At 38.4% G+C, this 18840-nt stretch overlaps 1 protein-coding gene across 1 annotated transcript in view; it reads right to left on the minus strand.

Annotated features, from left to right (window-relative positions):
* Positions 1-18840, minus strand: part of Zmym2 (zinc finger MYM-type containing 2) — an 80709-nt gene that overhangs the window by 46003 nt on the left and 15866 nt on the right. Inside the window, exons 3-6 of the mRNA XM_059273572.1 lie at positions 12585-13441; positions 3828-4113; positions 1882-2047; positions 732-944 (exon numbers count right to left, since the gene is read on the minus strand). Coding sequence (XP_059129555.1) covers positions 732-944; positions 1882-2047; positions 3828-4113; positions 12585-13441 — 1522 coding nt within the window. The remainder of the gene's footprint in view (positions 1-731; positions 945-1881; positions 2048-3827; positions 4114-12584; positions 13442-18840) is intronic.

Consider the following 18840-nt stretch of genomic DNA (forward strand, 5'->3'; position numbering starts at 1 on the left):
AAGAAAAAAAAAGGCAAGAAACATCAACAATTTGTTAAAATTAAAGACAAGAATAAAATTTTGAAATGAGCAACATAAGCACTTTTAGAAGAAACCCAACACCAACAGCAGCATAGAGAGATAACATTCACCCTCTACTCTAGAAACCCAACACATAGCACATTTATTTCTTTGTTTTTTGAGACGGGACCTTACTATGTAACCTTGGTTCCAGCCTAAATTTCCAGAGATCTCCCTGCCTCAGTCTCTGAAGTGCTGAGATTAAAGGTGTGCAGCACCACACCTGGCTCCATACCTGCTTTTTTTGTTTGTTTGTTTGTTTGTTTTTTTCGAGACAGGGTTTCTCTGTGTAGCTTTGCGCCTTTCCTGGGACTCACTTGGTAGCCCAGGCTGGCCTCGAACTCAGAGATCCGCCTGGCTCTGCCTCCCGAGTGCTGGGATTAAAGGCGTGCGCCACCACCACCCGGCAACCTACATATATTCTTAATTCATTTGAGGTAGGCCATCTTCACATATAGAAAATTATGAACTTAAATTAGATTCCAAGATAAATATGGTTAAATCTTCCTATATTAGAACTACAATGCTTCCAAACGCACCCAAAAGAACACCTGGGTACACACACACACACACACACACCCCGGAACTGAGGACCGAACCCAGGGCCTTGTGCTCTACCACTGAGCTAAATCCCCAACCCCACACCTGGAGTTTTTTAGCACATAAATTACCTGTTTGTATTCACTGACACAACTCTGACAGCAAAATCTTTTCTGCTGACCATCAATCACCAGAACATTATTTCCAGCACCTTTACTAGGCAAATATTCTCCACATTGTTCACAGCAATTCATTATTAGACCATTGGCCATTCTATATCTATTGAAGCAGTGGTCACTGCACAGCTTATGAGTCATATTTTTAAAACTAACTTCATGGCGAATCTAAAAGAAAAACAAACAATTTTAAAGATTGTATCTGTTTTCAAGTAGCTAAAAAGCTGATCGATCCAACAGCAACAAAAACACCCAAGAATGCTAAATTTGAGGAAAAGGAAAAACCAAAATACATAGCCTATGTCTTTAAAATGTTTATATACACAAGAACATATGCACACATGCAAGGCACTACAGAAAATGAATGACCATAGTGATTATCACTATAAACTTCTCTAAAGATAGATTAAAAACGACAGAAAAACCATGTTTGGATTGTGTTAACGTTACATTTCATAAGCAGACTTACTATAAATCTTTAGACAACTCGAAAAGAAATGATAAAGTACACTGCACTAGGCAAGGAAGAAGAAAAGCCAGTACTACAAACAATTCAAATAAGATATGCATATATAGGTTACTTTAATGTCATAATTAATAATGTGAATTTATTTTTTTGAAAATTCTTTCACTTCTATTTGCCCATGTTTGTCTTTTTATGTAGTCAGCCTATTTGTATAAATAAACATATTATTAGACCAGTAAAAAAAAGGGCTGGGCGGTGGTGGCACACGCCTTTAATCCCAGCACTCGGGAGGCAGAGCCAGGTGGATCTCTGAGTTCGAAGCCAGCCTGGGCTACCAAGTGAGTCCCAGGAAAGGCGCAAAGCTACACAGAGAAACCCTGTCTCGAAAAACCAAAAAAAAAAAAAAAAAAAAGGAAAAGTACAATCATAATACTGGGACTCTTTTTCTGTGATTGCTCTCAACCTAAGAAATAAACAAGGTCAGCTTTCTTGGAAGACTAGGATTGCATAATAGAATACTCTAAAAAGTTTACATATCCTCACTTCTAATGACACATGCACCAATAAAAAAGTAGGGAAAGCTGTCAATACCCAAAATAACCTCACATGAGACTAAGTGAAGAGTACAGAAGTACAAACCTCAGTCAGTTTGCCACAGATTGTGCATCTCGATTTATTTAGAGCTCCTTTAGCAGGACTCTGCTTGTCTTCATAGAGAGACAGACAAGATGTACTACAAAATTCTTGGAAGGACTCACTTGAATCTACTTGAGCAACAATTGTTCCTTTCATTGTAGTTATATCTCTGAAAAAGAAGAGGTACAACTTAAAAGTTCCATTTCCAAAGAAACTAAAAATAACAGTTAGTTATAACCAATATTTTTAATTTCCACAGATTGACTCATGGAAATTAAACACCATTTTTAGATTCAGGAGACCACTTTTAGTATAAAATATGAACTCTTGGCAATAAGATTAAAAAGTCAAAGTATTTGTTCCTGTTACTAATAATTTATCTTCAAATGCACTAACAAGGCTTTTAGATATTGGAAACACTAAAATAAAATTACCATAATTACATGGAATTAAACTGATAGTGCCTGTTCAATTCCCCTCTCCGATTAAAAGGTAAACATAAGATTCCTAGATTATAGAAATTTAACATCAAGAGAGACTATACGAAGTATTTTCTACTTAAATGCACCACTTGCCAGGCATGGTGGCTCACACCTATAAACCGAATACTTAGAAGATGGAGGTAAAAAGGATCGGAGGTTCAAGGTCCTCAATATACAGCCAACCTAGATTATATAAGACCCTATTTGGACTTAAATTTTAAAATGAATTAATTAATGTATAAATAAATAAATAAAATATGAGTAAATAGAATATGGGGGGCATGCACCTGTAATCCTAGCATGAGGGAAAAATAGAGGGATTGCCACAAGTCTGAAGCCAGACTGTCTTTTTTTTTTTGGTTTTTCAAGACAAGGTTTCTCTGTGTAGTTTTGGTGCCAGTCCTGGATCTCACTCTGTAGACCATGCTGGCCTTGAACTCACAGAGATCCACCTGGCTCTGTCTCCTGAGTGCTGGGATTAAAGGCGTGCGCCACCACTGCCCGGTGCCAGAATGTTTTATATAAAGTTCTAAGACAGCCTGGACTACAAAGCAAGATATCTCAAAAAAAAAAAAAAACTAAAATCACTATTGACTTTAAAGAAATACCAAATTTCTAGACTCTCTTACAGTATTTAAGTGTATTGTAAAATAATCTATACACTATAAAACAATTGTTTCTGTGCTTGGATTTACTACAAAAAAAAAAAAGCACTAAGTCCTTCCCAGATGTCTAATACCTAAAAATAGCTTCAGACTTGGGCAGCTCCTAGAGAGTACAGAAAATCCATTTGACCCTGCAATACATTGTATCATCTAGCTTTGTTTGCAATCACTGAGAACAGTTCTAAAACATGATATAAACTGTATGTCCAAGAATAGAAAGAAAAAAGGGGGGGGGGGGGGGACTTAACCTGGGTTATGAAACTGTAACACTTGACAACACTCAAAACAAATATTCACAAAATCCAGAGATTTGTCAAATTGAAAATAACCAGTCCAAAAGCAGTGTAAAATGCATCTTATTTTAATACAGAATGTACCATATATACTCTAAGACCTTGTACCATATATACATTCTGTATCACAAATATAAATAAACTGTCTAACACTTAAGCTATATTCTTACAGTTAATAACGCATTTAGTAGTAGAGTGCCTCTATGAGGTGGAGGCTCTGGGCTTAATCCCTAGCACTGTAAAAAGAAAAAAAAAAGTAAAACAATAAAAAATTCACATTTTTGCAAATTCAAGGGGTCCATTGGAGAAGAGAGTCAAAATAATTACAAGGGCCTAAACAAATTACCCAAAACCTACCAAACAGGAAGCTCAATCTATAGCTTCCAAAATTCAAAGTGGCTTACCAATTTTTAAAACATGAATTCATCTCTAAGAGTCTCAATGAAACTTCTAAATACTTTTATGATTATTATTCAGCCACATGGAATTGTATAAAAGGTTAATCTTACTTTTTACACATAACACAGAGTTTCTTTGGAGCAGGTTTGTGAGAGAAAGAAGAAAGGCAGGTGGTTGAACAAAAGAGGTGAGCTGATCCTTTCCGTTGATAAGCTGTCTGCCCCTTCTGTAGAGGTTTTTTGCAGTTTGCACAAGTGACTTTAACTGGTTTAGTGGGTTGTTGTTGGGCAGAAGGCTGGAATATCTGTTTAGGAAGTGAGGCCACTGGTGATAAAGAATCCACCCCTTGTTGTTTCTGGTTACGAGGAAATGATGCTGACTGGGAGATCCAAGAATCTTAAAAACAAAATATAGAGAAAAAAATTATATAAATAGATATTTAAAGACATAGAAATTATCAAAGCAATAGTTTTAATTTCCCAGTTTGCCAAAGTTTATAATACTGATTAAAGCCACACATGGTGGCTCATGCCTATAATCCCAACACTTAAGAAATTGAAGTATTGCTATGAATTTAAGACCAGCCTGAACTCTAAAGTAAGACCTTGTCTCAGATGCTAATGAAGCAGCAATTTTGCAGAAGTAGAGTGTCTGCGGGTAAGATTGTCTGCTTTCTAGAAACAATACATTATAGTCTTAAAAACGGCAAGACAGTAGATTTCAAGTGTTCTCATAAAAAGAAAGTATATGGCATAATATATGATTGGCTTGATTTAGTCATTCCACAATATATACATATTTCTAATCAATATGTTCTACATGATAAAAGCATATTATTTCTGTTTGTCGGTTTAAATAAAAAAGGAAGCCGGGCAGTGGTGGCGCACGCCTTTAATCCCAGCACTGGGAGGCAGAGGCAGGCGGATCTCTGTGAGTTCAAGGCCAGCCTGGGCTACAGAGTGAGTTCCAGGAAAGACGCAAAGCTACAGAGAAACCCTGTCTCAAAAAACAAAAAATAAATAAATATAAATAAATAAATAAAAATAAAAAAGGAATGGAGCTGGACAATAGCTCAGTTGGTAATGTACTTGCTGCACAAGCATGAGGGTCTGAATTCAATAGAACTCATTGTTTTTATTTTTGTTTTGGTTTTTTTGTTTTTTGTTTTTTTTAAAGCACGCCAATGGAGTAGAGAGATGGCTCTTCCAGAGGTCCTGAGTTAATTCTCAGCAACCATATGGTTGCATAGATGGTTCACAATCATCTATAATGAGACCTGGTGCCCTCTTCTGGTCTGCAGGCATACATGCAGGCAGAACACTGTGTACATAATAAGTATTTTTAAAGAAGAAAAAGCAAGCCAAATATGATACACACACTCATAATCCCAGGAGGAGGCAAAGACAGATCCCTAGGGCTCACTGGCCAGCAAGCCTAGCCAATTTAGTGAGCTCCAGGCAAATTAGAGACTTTGTCTCAAACTCAAGATTAATCTCTGGCATCCAAAGGAGGGCACATGTACCCTACACAAACACTCATGCACATACATATAACAAAGCAGTAAGTAAAGAAAAGTAAGTAAAACAATAAATTTAAAGTAAGTTTGTATTCTACCACTTCTAAGATTGGTGTACTCCTTAGAAAAATGTGTTTCACTCTTCTTTAAACTAGAAATAGTACCAAACATTAAATGTGATAATACATGTAACAAAGCTGGAACAGTGGCTAGTATACAGAAAGCACTAAAAAATGTCATTGGTTATGAGACAGGAAGTGCAGACAGAGAAACCTTGTCTTAAAAAAACCAACAAACAGCCAGGCATGTTACCAAATCTTGGAAAGACTTCTTTACCTACCAAAACATTTAAGAATCAGCCTCGTGGTTTCAAACAATTGCATACTTTCAGTCAGATTTTGTATTATTACCTGACTATATTAATGCTCTTCACCTTAAAAAAGAATGAAAGATGGTGATGTGGCTCAATAGGTAGAGTACTCGCCAAGCATGCATAAAGCCCAGGCTCAGTCCTCAGCACCACAAAAAAATAGGCACAGTAACACAATTCTGTAATCCCAGCACTTGAAGAGGGGACAGAAGAATCAAAGTTATGGAGCTGTAAAGATGGTTCAGCAGTTAAAAATACTCCTCTTACAGAGGACTAGGGTTCAAGTCCCAGTAGCCACATGGTGGCTAGCAACCATCAGTAACTCCAGTTCTAGGGAATCTGCCACCTCCTGGTCTCCATGGCATGAAGGCATGCACGTGGTACATACACATATATGTAAGTAAAAACTCACACATAAAATAAAAATAAAATAAAAATTCCTTTAAAATGCAAAGATATTGTTGGCTACATAGTTATTTTGAGGCCAGCTGGGGCTATGTGAAACCTTGAGTGATGGGTGATTTGAATGAGCCATGTCCCTCATGTATTTAAAGACTTGGTCCCCAGCGGGTATAACTGCTTAGGGAAATTATAGAATTTTTAGGATGTGCAGTCTCCTGAAGTAAATAAATCACTGGAGGCAAGCTAATTTGAGATGAATACATATGAACACATAGAAGAGATGAACACATAGAACAGACTGTCTCAAATAAAATACACATACACATAAAATAAACAGTACATTCTGGAACTGTTTTCATGCTATCATCAATTTTAACTGATCAATTTTAATAAATGGGTAAAAATAGTTAAAATATATATATATGAATGAGGCTGAACACATTGCTAGGTAGTTAGGGGCACTTTCTGCTCTTCCAGATGAACCAAGTTCTGTTCTCAGCACCCATGTCAAGAAGCTCATAACTGCATGTAGCACCAGCTCATAGGATCAGAAACCCTATTCTGACCTCCTCAGGCGCCCCTACATTTACAGAGACGCACAGACACAAATACAAATCTTTAAAAAGGCCAAAATCACTGGGTAGTAATGGTGCATATCTTTCAGATGTCTGAGTCCAAGACCAGAAGAAACCATCTGATTCCCTGGAGTGAGATCCAGGACAACCAGGGCTACACAGAGAAACCTTGTCTCAAAAAATTGATGGATGGATGGACAGACGGATGGACAAACATACAAATAAATAAGGTCAAAATGCTTACACATAGTATGCTTAAACTAGAGGATTTTTAAGAAAGGTATCGTGGCACACATTTTTATTCTGAGTTTCAGGAGGCAGAGGCAGGTAAATCAAGAGTTCCAGGCCAGCCAGCAATACAGAGTGAGATCCTGTCTCCAAAAACAACAAGAATTGTTTGTTTTTAATACAAATACTGGATCACTAAGATTTTCAATTTCGTGGGATCATCTTTTGATCACATACTTTGTAAACAAGGGCATCTATTTTACACTTACTTGGGGGAAATGGTGCTTTAAGATTTTATTTGGCTTCATGCCTGTAGAAATAATGTATGACTTTCTTTACATATCAGCTCTTCCATTTCCCCTACTTCCAGGTTTTCACTTCCTCCCATATTTAAAAACAGTTTAGGAATAGGCAGGAATGGTAATCACTTATCTAAGCCCTCAGTTTTGTATAAACAGATAAAAGGATTAACAGTTACATTTTTCCAAATAATACCAGTAGAAGAACTGATCTAAACAGCAAGATTTTATAATACTCTTTTTCAGTCAGGGTGGCCTCAAACTCTCTATGTACCTGAGAATGGCAATGAATTACTGACCCCTCATGCCTTTAGTTTCCCAAAGTCTAGAAATACAGATTAGCACCATGATACCTAGGTAAATTTTCTTTCTCTTAATCTATTATTCTCTTACAAATGAAAACACCCCCAAAATTCAAAAGCTAATTAAAAACTACATCAACCAGTCTGATTATTTTGGGTGTTTTGTTTTGTTTTGTTTTTTAACAGTCTGAGGAAATCAGCTCTCATCCACCATGTGAATTCCTTGGATGGACCTCAAGTGGTTAGGCTGGGTGGCATGGGTATTTATTCACTGAGCTATCCTGATAGCTCTACATTTTTCATTTTACATTCCTTTATATAATTATTATTAAGTAGTATACAGATAGTATATAATTTTTATGACCCATCAATATTCCTAAAGAAATAAGTATAACAAGATAAATGCAGATTACTAAGAGTAGTTAAATTTAAAAAACTAGAACTAAACTAAGCAGAGAATCAAGAACTCTGAGACATACACTTGACATGGACAAACTTTAAGAACTATTGTGGGGGCTAAAAGATAGCTCAGCAGTCAAGAGCACTTGGTGCTCTTCCAGGACTGGAGGTGCAGTACCCAGCACCCACGTCAAGTAGTTCACAACTACCTACAATGTTAACTCCAAAAGATCTGATACCCCCTCTAATCTCTACAGGCACTTGCCCACAGACATGCACACAACAGACAGGCACATAAGGCATAAATAAAAATAAATCTTTTAAAAAGAAAATAAAAGGTTAAGTATTTAAAGGAATGGTGTCGAGTCCAAAACCGTACCTACACTATGCTCTCAGAATTACAGATACTATCAATTCACTTTTATTTTTGAGACAGGGTCTCACTATATAGCCCTGGCTAAAGTAACTGATTCTTCTTAATAGTGATAATCAATGTTGTTATTTGCTTCTTCATACTAATATTGTTAAAATACTTATAATAATTAGAAAAATATCTATTCTAAGACAGGCGGTGGTGGAGCACACTTTAATTCCAGCACTCAGGAGACAGAAGCAGGAAGATCTCTGTGAGTTCAAGGCCAGCCTGGTGTACAGAGCGAGATGCAGGACAGGCACAGAGAATCGCTGGGGGGAGGGGGGGGGGATGGAAAAAAAAATATTTGCCTATAGGCAAGTCTTAATTACTGACTGATATGGGAGGGCTTAGCCCATTGTATGAGTGGCCATCCTTGGACAGGTGGTCCTGAGGTGCTGTAAGAATGCAGGCTAACCAAGTCAGGAGAGAGTAAGCCAATAACCAACACTACAGCATAACCTCTGCATCAGCTCCTGCCCTCACATTCCAGTCTGAAGTTTCTGTCCTTCCATTCATGAAGGCCTGTGAGCAGGACATGTAGGATGAAATAAACCCTTTCTCCCTCTTGTTTTTGGTCTTGGTGTTATATCAGAGCAATATAACAGTAACTAAGACAGCATGTGTGCAAATATATGTGAGAATGGGAACGTGAGAGAGAGAAAATGAGAATTTTTATTTTTTATTTAAGGCTGTTCCTAACACACACCATGGAGGAGGAAAAAAAAAATTTTAAGGTGAGCATCGTGGTGGTGCAAGCCTGTAATCCCTGCACTCAGTTGTAAAAGCAAAAACAATTAGAAGTTCAAGATCATCCTTAGTTACATACTGAACCCAAGTGTGGGCTACATAAAACTCTGTCTCAAAAATGAAATAGATCTGGGTAAAGAATTCTACATGGAAGAATAAAAACCCAAGTGTCATCACCTAGAATGCACACACACTAAAAAATATGCATATTTAGCCGGGCGGTGGTGGCGCACGCCTTTAATCCCAGCACTCTCGAGGCAGAGGCAGGCGGATCTCTGTGAGTTCGAGGCCAGCCTGGTCTCCAAAGCGAGTTCCAGGAAAGGCGCAAATCTACACAGAGAAACCCTGTCTCGAAAAACCAAAAAAATAAAATAAAATAAAATAAAATAAAATAAAATAAAATAAAAAGCCACAGGTACAATGAAGTGCACCTGTAATCCAATACTGGAGAGGCATAGACAGGAGGATCCCTAGGGCGTGCTGGTCAACCAGCCTAGTCAAATCCATGGGTTCCAGGTTCACTTGGAAACCTTGCCTCAAAAATAAAAGAGAGTAGTTGAAGAACACGTCCAACAACAGGCCTCTACATGCATGTGTACACAGACACTGTGGTGGTTTGAATAAGAATGCCCCCCATAGGTTCATACATTTGAATGCTTGGTCATCAGAAGGTAGCACTATTGGAGAGGGATTAGGAGGTGTGGCCTTGTTGGAGTAAGATGTCACTGGGTTTCAAAAGCCCACACAAAGCCCAGTCTCTCTTCCCCTGACTGTGGATCAGGATGTAGCTCTCACCATGATGATATTGGATCAACCCTTTGAAACTGTAAGCAAGCCTGCAATTACATGCTTTCTTTTATAAGAGTTGTTTGGTTCATGGTCTCTTCACAGCAACAAAATAGTGACTAAGACAAGTACACACACAAAGCTCATATAAACACACACATAACAATACTCATATGCATGTATGTATTTACACATACACATGTATGCATATGTATGGGGAAGAGGTATTGAAACAAATCTCTAAAATGAGTAAGAAGAAACATCTCTTCAGCCAGGTGGTGGTGGCACACACCTTTGATGCCTGCACCCGGAATCTTCTATAACTTACTAATCATCCCCCCCACACCACTCCTACAGGGTTTCTTTGTGCAGCCCTGGCTGTCCTGGAACTCGCTCTATAGACCAGGCTGGCCTCACACTCAGAAATCTGCCTGCCTCTGCCTCCCAAGTATTGGGATTGAAGGTGTGCACCACCACACCCAGCTCCATTTTTTTCCAAACTAAAAAGTATGGGGATAACCTTTGTCCTAACTTCACCTCTAGAAATATATGCTAAGAAGATAACCAGAAATATGAACAAAATATAGTAAATAGAAAAAAAACAAAGGTAGAAATGGACACAAATCCCCACTGGACAGTCATGAACACATATAAACAGAGTTAGGTGCCATTGTGCAACCCAGTAATACCAGACTCAGAAGACTGAAACAGAAAGATCACTGTGAGTTCAAGGATACAAAGTGGGATCTGACCATGTCTCAACTACTCCCCACAACTTAAACAGAAACTGCTAATGTTGTGAGAAGTATAATATTAAAAGGGAAAAACAAAAAACCTAAGGCTAGAGATTAGGCTCAGTGGTTAAGAATGCTTGTTCTTGCAAAGGACCTCAGTTCAATTCTTAGCATGTACATGGAGGCACACCACCTCCTTGGGCACCAGGCACACACGTGGTGCATAGACATACATGCAGACAAAACACTCAGACACAAAATAATAAAGTAAATCTAAAAATAATAAAAATAAAATAAAATGATAGTATACATAGCTACATTTCAACTAGGCTTAATTAAAAATCAAACAAAACTACCAGAATTTAAAGATAACTACCAACAGCATTGACAATGATCATGTGCAATTAGTATAAGGGACTCTGCCCCTCATTCTTAAATGCCCCTTATGCATTTTCCAAACATTCTTCACTAATCAGATACTAATGTTCAAGAAAATAAACAAAAGTAACAGGCTGGAGAGTTGGCTTACAGGCTAAGAGTAACTGGCTGCACCTCCAGAGGACCCAGTACCCACATAGGGGCTCTGGGGATTCTACACCTCTTCTGGACTCAAGTTCATGGTGCAGATACATACACACAGGCAAACTCATACACATTGAATAAATAAATTAGTTTAAAAAAGAAATAATTAGGGCTGGAGAAATGGCTCAGCGGTTAAGAACACTGGCTGCTCTTCCAAAGGATCTGAGTTCAATTCCCAGCACCCACTTGGTGGCTCACAACCATCTGTAATGAGATCTGGTGCCCTCTTCTGGCCTGCAAGCATACATAAAGGCAGAACACTGCATGCATAATAAATAAATAAATCTTTGAAAAAAAAAATAAATGGCATATATAACAGTGCAGTGCACACCATCTACATTTTAGTAACTCAAATTAATTCTCCACAATTCCTAGGGTGTTAAAGTTGCTAATGAGACTAAATAAATGGAAACAGACACAGAGAGAAACTGAGATAGAGACAGGCATACCTACATGCAGAGAAAGATGAAAGCAGAGGAATATACACCGTTATGGTTGTGAAACGGCCAGTTTTGTACGTTGGCTGGTTTGGGGAGAGAGCTTTTTGAGATAGTGTCTCGCTATAGCCTAAGATGCCCTCAAATGTGCTACATGGCAAAGGATGGCTTTGAATTCCTGATCTTTCTGCCTTCATCTCTCAAGTGCCACTACACCCAGCTAAGGCCAGAATTATTACAATCTCTGTATTTTATTATTTTTCAATGAGCAAAGAAGCTCACAGAAAGGAAGATCCAATAGTCAAGAACTATCCAACTTTCAAAAATAATAAGTGAAGTGTTTATTGAAAACACTGGAAAAGGGGTTGGGAATTTAGCTCAGTGGTAGAGTGCTTGCCTAGCAAGCGCAAGGCCCTGAGTTCAATCCTCAGCTCCAGGGGAAAAAAAAAAAAAAAAAAGAAAACACTGGAAAAAAGTAAAATAAAATAAAAAGCCAACGTAGATAAGCAATCAAAAACAAACACAAGGCAAGTGTACTGTCACACACCTTTAATCCCAGCACTTTGGAGATAGAGGCAAGCAGATCTCTGAGTTCAAGGCCAGCCTGGTTTACATAGCAAGTTCCAGGCCAGTCAAGGATACACAGTAAGACCCTGGCTCAAAAGAACAAAGATAATAACAAGCAAACAAACCACAAGGATCTCAAAGTCATTGAGTAGAATATAGTAAATGTGTGCGTGTCAATCATCCCTTAAAATAGTTTAAAAATGAAAAATAATGTATTTGGCTTTCTTCAAAAGATAAGAAATAAAAGGATTAGTCAATTCTTTAATAAAAATATGGAAAATATGCAGAAAAAGAGAATATAAGTGCAATTATATAACATTTTTCAGGATATTATTAATCTTTTTCTTTTAATTTACATATTCAAACATTAATGCATATTAGCAAAAAGCAATGACAAGATGCTATAGTTTATGAAGATATTAAACAAAGCAACACCTCTTATTACAATGAAAAAGGGATCAGACAAATTATTAAATTCATTTGCATGAAGTAGAGTATCACTACTTACCAGGATTATGGTGCGGTGCAGACTCTCCATTCTGAAATACATCTCCTGCAACATTCATCCTACCAGGATTAAAAGGTCCTACTCCAGACTTGGTCTGTGAAGTTAAAGATGGGGTGTATGTTTGTATATTAACACCAAAGTTACTTGACTGAAGTCCGTTAGAGACATCTCCCAGGTTGGTATTATGCAGTGATGTTACATGAGTAATCATTAAGTTCATATCTCTCCCGTCAGTATTTTCTAGCTGGCCATCACTCACAGAGCTTACACCTGTTTCTAAGGTTGTAACATTAGCAATCTGAATTTCAGAGTCTGGTTCTGTGGTAATACCACTATTACCCATTCCTGTGTTTACCTTACTTCTTGAAAAAGTGGAAGTAGAGAAATCCACATCATTCGTTCTGTTTTTAGTTTCAGAAGGTCTCCTTTCAATAAAATTTGAGGAATTCTTCTCTTGCCCTTGATTTGTTTCCATGTCCTCTTCATCATCAATGACAATTGTCTCACTTACACTGCCCTTCTGAGAAGCCAACTCTTTCGATGAAGGAAGGACTTTGGGATCATTTCCTTGTAGTTCTTCATTTTTTGAAGATGTAAATGTTACGCTTCTTTGATCAGCAACCGAAGGCGCAGAAGATGGAGGAGGTTGTACAGGTTCAATAAAAACAACGTCATCGTCATCTTCCACTGATGAATTCTGAAACTTACTAGATCTAGACACTAAAGGATTCGGTGGGCCACTAAATGAATTTCCTACGTTCGTGAGACTAGTTGCCATGGCTGTACTTCCTAATAAAACAGGAGTTTGATCAGTCAATTCTAATGTTCCCACTGAACTTGTGTCCATGCCAAAGAACCTGTTCAGGGAAATGAAATATACATGTGAGTATGTGACTTGATTTTTAAAGATGCACTTATTTTCTGTTGTGAGACTGCTGTAATATCTTCTGTGGTCTCAAACATTCCATTGTTTACATATCCATATAGCTACATGCATGGGAACAAGGAAAACAGCCAATCCTCAGTAATTATGTGTACTACACTCCCACTTTCTTTCTAGAGATACACTATTTACTCTATAAAGTTTATCCAAAATGTAAACAGTAGATACACTATTTACTCTATAAAGTTTAACCAAAATGTAAATAGTAAGTGTCAACAGAAAAATCCAAAACTAACACGATAATATGAAAGTAAGAGGTCAACATCAGGTATCTTCCTCTATTGTTCTCTATTTTTTTTCTTTTTTTTCTTTTTTTGAGATGGAATCTTTCACTGAACCTGGAACTCACTGTTAATTTTTGGTCTTTGGACACTCAGAAACATTCATTTTACTGTTAACAAATTTTCCACAACCATCCAGTTTAAGAAGGTTGGCAGGTCCTAAGAAGTGTGGTACTGCTGACACCTTGATCTGATCCCAGTGAAATGGATTCCAGATTCCAAAACTATCAGGCTAAATTTCTGTTGTTTTAAGCTACCAAGTTTATTGTAGTTTGTTGCAGCAGCCATAGGAAACCCATATAATCCACTTCTCTGTTCAATCATCTCCCAAACAACCTTTAATCTAGCTATAATTTGTATCCTATGTTAATAATTAAGAAATTGCAAGCCGGGGGCTGGAGAGATGGCTCAGAGGTTAAGAGCACTGGCTATTCTTCCAGAGGTCCTAAGTTCAATTCCCAGCAACCACATGGTGGCTCACAACCATCTGAAATGAGATTTGGCGCCCTCTTCTGGCCTGCAAGCATGCATGTAGGCAGAACACTGAATACATAATAAATAAATAAATCTTTAAAAAAAAAAAAATTGCAAGCCAGACATTGTACAGGTCTTTAATTCCAAGGAAAAGCAGGTGGAGTTCCAGACCAACCTGCTTTTTTTTTTTTTTTTTTTTTTTTTTTTTTTTTTTTTTGGTTTTTCGAGACAGGGTTTCTGTGTGTAGCTTTGCGCCTTTCCTGGAACTCACTTGGTAGTCCAGGCTGGCCTTGAACTCACAGAGATCCGCCTGGCTCTGCCTCCCGAGTGCTGGGATTAAAGGCGTGCACCACCACCGCCCGGCCCAACCTGCTTTTACATAGAGTTCCAGGCCAGCTAGAACTACACACTAAAACCCTATCTTTATATATAAAGGAAGGCCAGGCAGTGGTGGTGCACACCTTTAATCCCAGCACTCAGAGGCAGGGGCAGGCAGATCACTAAGTTCAAGGCCAGCTTGGTCTACAGAGCAAGCTCCAGGACAGTCAGGGCTGCAAAGAGAAACCCTTTCTCTAAACCACCTGCAAACCCCCCAAAAAGGAAAGAATTGTAGCTTAGGGATTGGAGAGGTGGCTCAGCAATTTACTGACGGTTTTTCCAGAGGATCTAGGTCCAATTCTCAGCACCCACGTGTTTGTTCACGACCATCTGTAACTCCAGGAAATCAGATGGTTTCTTCTGGCCTCCATGGGCACCAGAAATATACATGATGCAGACATAAACATAAAATAATAAAATTTATACACACACACACAAGCAAACACTCTCACTCTCTCTCTCAAAAATTGTAACTTAGAGAAGCTAGTTTGTCCAAGTATACAGTATGAATACACAAGCCTCTAAACTCAAGAGCCCAGGGCCTTCCAATGCTCTGCTACATTCAACTATTTCTGTTCATTTGTTGTTGTTTTTAGAAAAGCTCTCACTCTGTAACCCAATCTAGTCTCAAATCATGGCAATCCTCCTGTCTCAGCCTCAAGTACTAGTTTATAGCAGGCATGAGCCACCCCACCACATCCAGCTCCAGTTAAAATTCTCTAAATACCTAACATAAAGCCTACCTATGTTGAAGCCAAAAAGAGAGAAGGCAGAGCTAATAAAAGAAAAAAAAAATAGAACAAAATTCTTGAATACATGGAGATGAGATTGTGTACACAAAAGGTAGCATTACTAATTCTCAAGAAATCTGGAGATCTTAGAAATGAAAGAGATCAGTGGACCAAGCTGAGGGGTAAAAAATAGAGAGCATACACTCTAGGTAGATTTGTAGACATGACAGAAGTTGAAGTGGTTTATAGATGACAATGTTATTTTCAGAGGATGCTACCTAAAGAGAAAACAGATATATAGGTATTATTTGTGTATGTGTGTATGCACATTCATGAGTATACATATATAGGCATGCATGCACATGTGCACAGAGGCCAGAAGTCAACATGCATTTATTCCTCAATGGCTCTTGTTTGAATGTAATTAGCCCCCATAAGCTCATGGAGAGGGATATTATTAGGAGGTATGGCCTTGTTGGAGGAAGTGTGTCACTGTGGCAGCATGTTTTGAGGTCTCCTCTATGTTCAAGTCATATCCAGTGACTGAGTTCACTTCCTGCAATCAAGATGTAGGACTCTCAGCTCCAGCACCATGTCTGCCTTCATGCTGCCGTGTCCTCACCATGATGATGATAGACTAAACCTCTGAAAATGTAAACCACCCCAGTTAAATGTTTTCCCTTGTAAGAGTTGCCATGTTCATGGGGTCTCTCACAGCAATAAAAACCCTAAGGCAGCTCTTTACCTTATTTTTTTAATTAAGGTTTAGTTTTATTTTATTTATGTGTACATGTAGTAAGTGCATGCCACATGTGTGTAGATATCCACAGAGGCCAAGAGAGGGCATTAGATCTCCTGGAGCTGGAATTACAGGCAGTTGTGAGCTGCTCAAAGTGGGTGCGAGGAACAAACTCAAGTCTTCTGGAAGAACAAGAAGCCCTCTTAACCACTGAGTCATCTCTTCAACACTTTCCACCTTGATTTTTAAGACAGAATCTCTTGCTTAACCTGGAGCTCACCAATTTGACTAGACTAACTGGCTAGCAAGTTTCAGAGATCCTGCTGTCTCTACTTCTCCACTGCTAGGATGACAGATATGCACCACCACACACAGCTTCTTACGTGGGTGCTCGAACTCAGGTCCTAATGCTTGCATGCTTGTGCAGCAACCATTTTTTCATCTGAGCCATCACCCTAGCCCCTGGCTGTGTAAATCTTAAAAACCTGGCTTAAAACCATAAAGTACAAAGAGCTACTAGGATAGAGGACATAAATGTAAGTATCACTTCAATTAATGGGTGACAGGGTAGAGAATGTGTTCACCGTTTATCATATTCTTAATTTTTGGATCACATGATTTTCATTTTTTTTAAGCTAATTTAGGGGGGACTTGGCTTTATGTTTGAGATAGGGCCTTATTATGTAGTCCTAGCTGGCCAGGTACTCAATATGTAGCTCAAGATAGCCTTGAACCTGTGGCAATCCTTCTGCCTTATCCTCCCAAGTGCTAGGATTACAGGTGTAAACTATCATGTCTGGCTATAAATTTAAGTTTTTTAAAACAGAAAGAGGTATGAAGATGTAGCTCAGTTGGCAGACTGTTTGCCTGGCATGCACAAAATCCTGGGTTCAGATCCCTATCATGACATAAACCAGGGGCAGAAGCACCCATTTGTAATCCCAGAACCTATAATGAGAAGGCAAGAGACCCTAGCACCAGGGCCTTGTATTAAAAAGTAAAACAAAGGCACAGTCTTTGACTTAGGCATTCAAGTCTCAGTTGTAAGCTCAGGACTAGGAAAAGAATGAGTAAGTGGAAACCTCCTTGACCCGGTGCCTAGCAGTGAGCTCTTCTTTTGGGAACTGAGGTATTCCTTTGGAAGTGAGCTGCACAACTGAGAAAGCATTTGCTGATGCTAAAACCCTTCTGACAGAGTGATCATGACAATGCACTGCTGATCTATGATCGCTGAGCAGATCATAGCTCTCAACGAGTGACAAGGAATGAAGTAGTACCAAGAAGTCTATGAGCTTAAAGAAGCCGTAAGAGAACTGGGCTTGGTTGGGCCCACCCACACCTTTAACACCAGCATGCAGGAAAGAGAGGTGGGCAGACTTCTGTGAGTCTAAGACCAGCCTGGTCTATAAGGCAAGTTCAAGGATACCCAGGACTACATAGTGAAACCTAGTCTAAAAATAAACAAAAACCAAAGCACAACACAAAACAGCAACAAAGCTACAAGAAATCAGCCATGGCTCATATTACTACTTATGGGACTCCCACAAGAAAACAGACAAATTCATGGAGAGAACAAAAACCTGCATACTCCTCTGAAAGAAAATCAGAATGTTTTGAGACTTATAATGAATAATTTTGAGACAACTATCTAGAGAGCTAATAGACAACCAGAAAGATGATATAATACTGGATATAATACTGAAGATAAAATAGAAATGACTGAAATGGCAGTTTAGTGGAACTGAAGAGCAGCAAGTTTGCAAGGAACAATATTCCAACTTAAGAAAGTTGAAAAAAAATCTTTCAAATAACTCATTTTTAAACCTTAAGAAGGATGATACTTCTGCTGGGCAGTGGTGGCACACGCCTTTAATTCCAGCACTCGGGGAGGCAGAAGCTGTTGAGTGAAGCCAACCTAGCCTATAAAGTTAGTTCCAGTACAGCTAGGGCTACCCAGAGAAATCCTGTCTTGACAAAAACAAAAGAAAAAAGAGAGACATAGCATAGAAAAATATATAGTTGATGGTCAGAAACTTTATTCCAAAACACAGTAGAAAAGTATACACTGAGCAACTGTTAACTGGTCAAGAAATCAAAACTTTACAGCTGAACATAACAAGAGTGTTCAGCAGTGCTACTAGATTTACAGTAGTAATACAGTGACTACACACAAATAAACTTGAAGATTCCCACTAATTAAGAATTCATGGCAGGCAGTGGTGGTGCACGCCTTTAATCCCAGCATTTGGGAGGCCGAGGCAGGCAGATCTCTGTGAGTTGGGCCAGCCTGGTCTACAGAGATCCAGATCCAGGACAAGCACCAAACTACACAGAGAAACCCTGTCTCAAAAAAACCAAAATGAAGAATTCATAAAATCATCCCAGGGCTTTGTGAATGGAAGACCTTCATTCTAAATTTTACTCTACCTCTGTTGTCAGAATAAGCAAAGCTATGTATCATGAGACTTAGCTTTAGTGACTGCCTATCTTCCCATTAATTTAATTTAAATCCCTTGTTAAAGACAATTCAGGTTTAAAGGATATGGGCCAGCCTGGGGTACATGAGACTATTAAAACAAATAACAACAAAACCTTTTAAATAAATAAGGACAAAGAAACAGCAACATAAAAGGGGGGATAAACTAAGCCTAAATTCATAATGGAAGGAAATTTTTTAAAAAAATAGAAATAAATAACATTAAAATAGAAA

This window comes from Peromyscus eremicus, chromosome 9, assembly GCF_949786415.1.
Source record: "Peromyscus eremicus chromosome 9, PerEre_H2_v1, whole genome shotgun sequence".
NCBI classification, from domain to species: domain Eukaryota; kingdom Metazoa; phylum Chordata; class Mammalia; order Rodentia; family Cricetidae; genus Peromyscus; species Peromyscus eremicus.